The following is an 8,964-nucleotide window of genomic DNA, read 5'->3' as shown; positions in this document are numbered from 1 at the left end:
AGGTGGAAGGACATTTTCATTGAAATCTAAATACCTGAAATTGAAAGTGTTTGATGTTAACAACCTTAATATAGTGTTTGATTTCAGTGGCTTGAAAAGTTGATGGAGATGCTCACACTATTTGCTAGAAACCCCTCCATGGCATCATGATGGCCATCCAAATGGCATGGAATTTTGGTCTTATTCTACCAGTTTTGTTCTTCTTATTCTACCAATTTTGGTCTTATTCAATATGAAGGCAATTCCAATTGCCAGCTGATATTTAGGCTTTTACAACTGTGGAAATTCCCCAAAGAGAGAGAAAATTTGGGAGCCTTTGAGGGGTTTTTTTAGTTGAACACAACACAGGCCTTTCAGTAGCACCTGGAAGCAAAGATTCTGAAGGCAAGAATATCAAATTAGTATTTTCCCCATTTCTTTGTAGTGAAAAATCATATTAAGACCTTAGAAAATAAAAGGCTCAGCATAATGGAACATAAATCCAAATTCCAACACAAGCAGCTGGATCTAGAAACCTGTTTTAGATAAAAAGAATGAAAGGAAAAGAGTCACTTTCATCTGAAAAGATATTTATTTTAAGAACTTCAACTTGCACATTGTACAAAAAAAGGACAAATTCAGCAAAAAAAACCCTATAAAAGGTTTCTTCTTCTCTCTAACATATTAACATTATAATTTTTAAAAGGGTAAAAGTTAAAAAAACCACAAATAGGCACATTTGTTCCAGTCTGTCTGCAGTGAAATGTGAATAAAACCCATCCCTGTCCTGTTGAGGTATTAAACTGCAAACTTGGTTGTGTTAGAAAAATTCAACTCATTCACAAAAAACACCTTTTTGGGATCCTGTACAATTTTTTAAAGTCTCAAAAAAGTCATAATTGGTTCTTTTCCCATTTCCAGGTAGAAATGCAGCAAAACTAATTAATAATAAGAGGCATGTCACCATAATACACCTACCAATTAAAAGGAAACCTGATCCAAATTCATGCTAATCACATCCAGCCACAGTGTTAAAGATTTTAGCCCAGAAATTATGGATCTGGTTGGCAAGTTTAAACAATTCAGTGCTTATGAAAAGAGGAAAAAAAAATATATCTAGATCTGGTGGTTCAGAGCCCAGTCTTTCAGGAAAATTAAAAAAAAAGGACAAAAGGCACTTAAAAAGAATGGCTTTAGGATATTCCACAATGGCATTTCTGGATAGAAAACAGCACCTGGCTGAACAAATAGTTCCCTAATAAGAAGTCCAACTGAGGTAGTACTTCATATCCCTTGGCTACAGGCAAGCAGCTTGATTTTTGATTTTGATATATATAAAATGAGCACTAAATGGCTTTTGATAGGTTTATCAAATGTATAAAAACCACGTGTGGGTTTTTTTGTTGTGTTTTTTGCTTTTTTTTCCAAAAATAAATCCTAGCCAACACCCACTTCTGGATAAAAAAAAGAGAGCTAGGAATTACCTTGTACAAATTGAGCATGAAAATGCTGCCAAGGTGATGTACAAAAATCTACCTTGATGGCCAAATCCCCAAACACTGAAGATTGTTCTAGCAACCAGGCCTTTTTTAAAAAAAAAATATTAAAACAATATTAAAAAGAAGAAAGGGGGGTAAAGGGAGGGGGTGACCATGAGAACCACAATCATTAGCAGCTTCACTAGAAGCACTTTAAGTCCATTAAAAACAAGAATTCTGTGCTGATGAGTTGGGAAGAGGAAGAAATAAAAATAACAACCTGCAGAGTTCAATATTTAGCAGAAAAACAAAAGCCAAGAAGACAGAAAAAGGGAATTCCTGGAAGTTTTCTCGTTTTTTTAAAAACAAGGAAGACTTAAAAACTTTTTTTAGGGGACTGGGAGAACACAGACTACTTGGTTGTGTTGGTTTGTTGTTTGGTTGTTTTTTTTTAAATTAAGCCCATTGAAAACCCATGAATAAGTCTGAACAGGAGAAAATTCCAAGTGCTTTCCAGAGTCACCGCCCGTTGCCGTACCCAGGGAAGAGCTGGCTCAGGAGGCTCTGCAGGGTCTCGTTTACCTGCAGGGGGTCATTTTTGCCCAGGTTATAACGACAGGCTGGGCAGCTGTAAACCTCAGCTTTGAAGGACCTGTCCAAACAATCCTGGGGAGGGACAACAGAAAGAGTTGGTTAAGAAATAGATGTGGCTTTTAGCTTCTACTGCAAAGCCTGCAGTGAGGATCAGGGGATGGGTTGGGTTGGAAGGGACCTTAAAGAACATCTAGATCCACCCCCTGCATGGGCAGGGACACCTCCCACCAGCCCAGGTTGCTCCAAGCCCCATCCAACCTGCCCTTCAACACTGCCAGGGATGGGGCAGCCACAACTTCCCTGGGCAACCTGTTCCAGTCCCACCTGGGACATAAACCCATTTATCTTCCATCCAGGCTGCTGCTGGATCCACTACCCACCTTGCACACGTTGTGCTGGCACACGGTTGTGACTGGCCGAAACACAACCTCCTGGCAGCAGATACACAAGAAGGCTTCTTCCACTTTATTTAGAAATTTCTGTCAAGAGAACATTTGAAGCCAGTTAGTGGCAGTACCTGCTAGAAGACATAGCCAAAAAACACCCCCAAAACCAACTCCACCGCACATTAACTGCAAGGGAGTACTGCAGACATTAAAAATTTATCTGAAGTTCAACAAGGAAAAAAATAATCACATGGACAAGTTCTTATCCTTCTTAGTCACCTCAAGTACAGGACTTAAATTTTATCATGGAATGGTTTGGGTTGGAAGGACCTTCAAGATCATCCAGATCCAACCTTCCTGCGTGGGCAGGGACACCTCCCACCAGCCCAGGCTGCTCCAAGCCCCATCCAACCTGCCCTTCAACACTGCCAGGGATGGGGCATCCACAGCTTCCCTGGGCAACCTGAGCCAGGCTCTCACCACCCTCACACTCCAGAATTCCTCCTCATGTCCAACCTATGCTGTCAATGTCTATACTGAAAAAAAAAAAATGCTCTAGGTCTGAGGCTGTTTCTTTATGCAGCCAAGAGGTCTATGTCTAGGAATACACTAAATAATGGTCACTTGACTTCTGGAAAGAAAAACATGACATACTGGTCCATCCTTGAGGGCTTCTAGTACTTCATTCCACAATTTTTCATTGGCTTCATCACTTTTGATAAGAGATTTTTGCTGAGATGTCAGCTTGTATGGCTCAACTTTAGTTTTCTTTGGAGTCCCCGTGGGAGAGGCAACGAGTTTTTCCTCCCCACCTGAAAGAAAACACAACCACTTTTTAAATGAACAAAGAAAAAAAGAAGCAACCAGAAAATACGAACTAGGTAAAATGCACAAAAACCTACAAGGCTTTCTATATCCACTTGCCTACTCCACAAACCTGCTGATTTCCTTTTCCTCTTTCCTTGCCCCGGGGTATCAAACTCCTCATCTTCATCATTTTCTTTTTCCTTATCTTTGTTTGCAACAGCTTCCAAATAGCCCTCAGGATACTAGAGGAAAACACAAAACAAAAAGCACCCAATGCAAAGATGCCAGCGCAGAGACTTGCAGGCTGCAGCAGGTCAGCAGGATGACCTCTGGAGGGCTCCAGGGGTTCTCCAGGTTACCAAACACATCCCTGCTCTTGTAAAGCACTTACTCAGACTATAGAAATCCTAGTCAAGAGCTGAGTTTTGTCCATTTTAGCCTCCTGATGTAGAAAGAAAACAAATGTCCCACAGGACTGAAAGCACTTGTGTCCCCCTCACTCTAAGGGGGCTGGCCTGATTCTTACACAAGGATCATCCCCAATAAGAAAGAGTAATAGAACAATTCCTGCTATTCATCAAGTTCATTGTCCAGGGGACCCTGCCGGGGTTCCAAAAATACCTGCATTGTTAGGCCAAGCTTTTTCATCCTGTCCTTTCCTTCCTTGGTCCAAGGAGCAGGTTCTTCATCATCCCTCCTCAGTAAGTAACGCCACACTAGAAATCCGGACTTCCCTGTCTCGGGCCAGTATTTCACAACCTAAAGAAGTCAGATGCAAGCTCATCATTCACCACAGAAACCCCTCAGCCAAACTGCCTCTCCCTAATTCAGTAGGTGTCTTCAAATCTTTCTTACCTTATATATTCCATCATATCTGTTCCCTTCTACAGGAGCGTATTTGCTGTGTTTGCCTCCTTTCACGTTCCTCACCACTCGGACGGGTTTCCCAGCTCTCCAGTCCTTGGCTTCAGCTCCATGCTTGTCGTTGATGGGGGCACTGCAGTTCAGAGCCAGAGCTCTGCAAGGAAACTCCAGTCAACCCCCCTGTATCAACCAGCCTGAACTCCTCAGAAACACAGCAATGGCTACAAAACCTGGAAGCTACTGCCTCCTTGCAGACACAGGAATCCTTTCTGAATCTCTTCTGAGGAAGAAGGATGTAGCCAACCTTTTGTTTGTGGTAAGTAGTAAGACTCAAATATTTTGTGTAATACTAAGAACCCTGGGAGGTGGTAATTAAGGCTCCTGACTGGAGAGCAAATCGTAAATCCACTGATTCTTAATTACATTACCCTCATGTACCTGCATGGGTCATCTCCTCCACTTAAGTCCACTTATTTGTAAGAATAAGAGTTCAGAATTATGAGTGATCTAGTCTCCCAAGGTGCCTAGTGGCTGCAAAGGTCTTCAGATGACAGAATGAAAACTGTGCTTATTTATTACTCTGTTCCTCAAGCTTCAGCCAATATTAAATGTGAAACTAATATAACTTCCAATTCCATTTCATTTAACAGTCACTCCATGAAGAATTTCCATCATGCAACTGGTCTGCAGCCCACAACATTGTCCTAATTAATCTGCACATTTTTTCCACTTAACCAGTTTGTTTTCATAGAATGGTTTGGGTTTGAAGGGACCTTAGAGATCATCCAGTCCCACCCCCTGCATGGGCAGGGACACCTCCCACCAGCCCAGGTTGCTCCAAGCCCCATCCAACCTGCCCTTCAACACTGCCAGGGATGGGGCAGCCACAGCTTCCCTGGGCAACCTGGGCCAGGCTCTCACCACCCTCACACTCCACAGTTCCCTCCTCATGTCTCACCTCAATCTCCCTCTGCCACTTTTCATCCCTCCCCCCTTGTCCTCTCCCTCCCTGCCCTTGTCCCAAGTCCCTCCCCAGCTTTCCTGGAGCCCCTTCAGGCCCTGGAAGCTGCTCTAAGGTCTCCCTGGAGCCTTCTCCAGGCTGAACACCCCAACTCTCCTTTGACAAACCCAGCTCTTCTGACAAGCAACCTGTCAGGCTTCCAGCTGTTCAGGTCAGGAATGGAGCACAAACATTGCCAACCTGTTCATGTTGGTCAGTTTTTGATCACAGGACTGCTCGGCCGTGCGCTTGTTTCCAGAAAGATCCCGCCCTCCACTCCCTGTGTATGTGAAGGAATTTCCATGATCCTGAAACAGAGATGGATGGTTTGTTTCAACACATGCACAAAGAGGATGCAATAAAAGCAGAAGAGTCTTTTAATCAAGTAGCTTTCATATGGTGTTACCAACAAAGAAAAGATGGTTCCCTCCTTTTTGCTCCTAGCCTCAGTTTCTGCCCCTCTCCTACAGTGCCAAGGGAGAAGAGCCAAGGTGGCAGCTCTGCTCTTGTCACACCAGGTGACACTGCCAGGAGAGCAGCACAAAGCCCCTGCAGGACCTGCCTGGAAGTGCAGGAGCACGTTCCAGATAAGGATAAAGTAACTTATGCCTCGGGGCTGACACCAGGACTTCACAGTCAGAATCCAGGCTTAGAGCAGCTGCTGAGCTTCCTGGAGTCCCAACAGGCACTGAGGACAAGGGGCTGCAGGAGTGAGGAGCCCACCATCTGCAGGGAAAGTAAGCAGCAGAGCCTGATCCAGCCTGGTCAGGGTTAGGTGTGGCTGGAAGAACCAAACCATATACTCAGACACAGGACTTGTGTCCTTAGGCTTGTTCTGAAGACACTCCTGACATGGGAAGATCTGGCAGCAGACACAGCAAGACTGTGGGTGTGATGGAGACCCTAAAGAGGCAGCTAAGGACTCTTGGACCAAAAGCTGACATTCAGATATTAAGATTTAGATGATCCTGTTTCTCAGGCTGGCACATATTACTGGACCCTAGTTTTCCTTTGCCTACTTTCCTTCTTAAGAACTTCAGTGTCAAGATGGGGAAATAAATCTCTTAATATTGAGTGTAAAAAGTACAACCCAGGCTCAGGCTGAGTTAACTACAAGGGAGATTGGTTCTCAAGCATAAAGAATCAAGGTCCACTTACTATGTCATCTTCATAGCCTCCTGCCAGGACCAAGGAGTAGGCACCATCATTACTTCTGCCATGGATACCTGCCACATGGGGCCTGTGAACACCTGATTCACTCACCTGGAAGGGGAAAAAAACAACAGTTTTCCAGACAACTGTTGCCCACAGCCTCAAACAAGGAGTCTTGGATGGTCTTGGAGCTAAAAATTTCACATTTGGGTTGCATATATTACTGGTGAAACTCTGTTCTCACCACTGTCCTCCAAAAAGCTCCAGGGAGAGGAAAGGGAAAGAAAAATGCTTTGAAAAAGGTGCTGGATATTTCAGTAAATTGGAGACTTTATGATGCAAATTTAGAAATATGAATCTCCCTGAGATTGGTTATTAAAGAGCTCCAGGAATTTAAAAATAGTATAGATATTAAAATTAAATATTTGTATAAGGGGATTGGTTTTGAAAGACTTGCAAGAACCTTGAAAACAAGATCTGGCTGGGTCAGTGCTGCTTCTTTTCCAACTTTCTAACAAGATGAGAAATCCTTCAGGTTGATAGACCTGGAGAGCTGAGAGACCCTCACCAGCTGAACATGTGGGAGATCCTGCCCATCTCCAGGACAAACTGCTGGAAGCACATGTTTGGTTTGGGGGTTTTAAGTTACCAAAAAATAAAAAAGCACTAAGGAAGCAGCACTTAAAAGGCCTGCACAAAGCAGCATCAGTTATGGAACACTTGATCAAGACAAAGCCAGAATTCCTTCCTTGCTGCACTTATATATCCAGTGACATACACTCCAAGATGAACTGGTTCAGGTGTTCTCCTCAGAGCTGGATCAGTCCCATTTTTTCCTACAGTGGCTCAGACCAGGATTCAGCTTCATACCTGAACTCTGAACTTCCACATGGTGCCAACTGGAATGCCAGGAATTGGTCCATAGTGGTTGGAGGGGACAATGGTACATTCCTTTGTTCGACCAACACATGCCATGCCCTGTTTCAAAGAGCAAGACCCATCAGCCAAGAATGACAAGAAATAACACACACTTTTCTTCAAAAGAAAACAGCTTTTGAACTGACCTTGCCCCAGTCTCTCCGTGAGGATGAATTAGCAGATGCCATCTTTTGTTTCTTTTTACTTGCTTTTAATTTCTCTCCTGCTAAAACCACCTCACTTGCATCATTCCGACACTCAGGGCAATACCTAAAGTCATCAAGTCAATGAAAATTAACTATCAGCAAAGCTTTAATTGAAAGCTCATTTCACCAAAACATCCTGAGTTATGTTTCAATTGCCCTATGTGAAAGAAACAACTCCCCAGAGTTAGACCTGTTTTAGCTACAGTTCCTACACAATCTTCTGAGTCAGTGCAGATGGTTCAGGAAATCAACAGTATCATAAAATCATGGTATAAAAATGCTGAAATGGGACACAAGGGGTAAAAGAGGATTATTTCACTTTCTATATTTCACTGTCTCTCTCTAGATCTACCACTATATATATTTCCTATATAAAACTCTATACATCACTGGTCTAACATGGTGATGGGGCCTGGGGACAACCTGTAAGTGATCCCTAAAAACCATTGCACAAGTTAAACCTCCTGGGTCAATCACTTTTGCTTTTGGGTTCCAGGTAGTTTCACTTCTCTTTGAATAGGCACAAGGATCCCAAAACCAGGAAAAGAAGTTTGAAAGCTTCTCTTAAAATATACTCTCACTGAAGAAAATCACAGAACCATGGAATGGTTTGGGTTGGAAGGAACCTTCAAGATCATCTAGATCCAACCCCCCTGCATGGGCAGGGACACCTCCCACCAGCCCAGGTTGCTCCAAGCCCCATCCAACCTGCTCTTCAACACTGCCAGGGATGGGGCAGCCACAGCTTCCCTGGGCAACCTGGGCCAGGCTCTCACCACCCTCACACTCCACAATTCCCTCCTCATGTCTCACCTCCATCTCCCTTTTCCAGTTTTAATCCATCCCCCCTTGTCATCTCACTTCAAGCCCTTATAAAAGCTATGAAGTCCTACCAACAAACATCTCTCCACCTCTTATGGTCACACTATTGCCACCTAAGGGCAGCATGGAGCCCTAGACCTTCATTTCCTGCTCCTAATTAGATGGTAATAGTGATACCACACACACGTGCTTAGGACTTACCAATCCTCATCATCTGGTATACAACTAAGGGGAGGGTTGAGGCAGTAGATGTGGAAAGCCATATCACACTCATCACACATTAGCTGTTTATCTGGATCTTGTTTACCTCCACAGATATGGCAAGCACAAATTCTGCAGGTCTTGTTGGGGTTATCCTTACAAGCTTTACACACAGGTCCACTTTGTCCTGTTAGTGACAAAGAAACCACAGTCTACTTTGGTCACCAGAAAGTCCCAAGAGACACTGGAAACAGTCAAAGGAGTCACAAGTGCCTTGGAGTTCTCAGAGCTTTGATCTTCACAAAGACAATTAGCAGAACATCACAGGACAAGACAAGCAAGAACTGTGGAACATACTCACGTTTTACTGGACGGGCAGTAAGTGGACAAGTACTGCCTGGTTCTTCAATTTTATAAATTTCATCCACTAATATGATTCTGCAGTCATTCAAGGAATCACCAGCATCCCTGGAAGGAGAAGTTGGCAAAAGTTAAAAAAAACACCCACACTATGAAAGCTTCACCCAGCAGGAATCACCAACACCAGCAGTGCAGGC

At 43.6% G+C, this 8,964-nt stretch overlaps 1 protein-coding gene across 1 annotated transcript in view; it reads right to left on the bottom strand.

The window, feature by feature from the left end:
• Positions 1-1,976: 1,976 nt before the first annotated feature.
• Positions 1,977-8,964, bottom strand: part of UHRF1 (ubiquitin-like with PHD and ring finger domains 1) — a 12,978-nt gene continuing 5,990 nt past the window's right edge. The window contains 12 exon segments of the mRNA XM_010002461.1: positions 1,977-2,123; positions 2,432-2,571; positions 3,088-3,249; positions 3,375-3,486; positions 3,866-4,003; positions 4,100-4,262; positions 5,310-5,416; positions 6,267-6,371; positions 7,131-7,238; positions 7,325-7,448; positions 8,408-8,594; positions 8,769-8,875. Coding sequence (XP_010000763.1) covers positions 1,977-2,123; positions 2,432-2,571; positions 3,088-3,249; positions 3,375-3,486; positions 3,866-4,003; positions 4,100-4,262; positions 5,310-5,416; positions 6,267-6,371; positions 7,131-7,238; positions 7,325-7,448; positions 8,408-8,594; positions 8,769-8,875 — 1,600 coding nt within the window.

The sequence above is a fragment of the Chaetura pelagica genome, unplaced genomic scaffold (genome assembly GCF_000747805.2).
Source record: "Chaetura pelagica isolate M959 unplaced genomic scaffold, ChaPel_1.0 scaffold1081, whole genome shotgun sequence".
NCBI classification, from domain to species: domain Eukaryota; kingdom Metazoa; phylum Chordata; class Aves; order Apodiformes; family Apodidae; genus Chaetura; species Chaetura pelagica.
The sequence above is the reverse complement of the archived record's forward strand: the minus strand, read 5'-3'. Positions and strand labels throughout refer to the sequence as shown.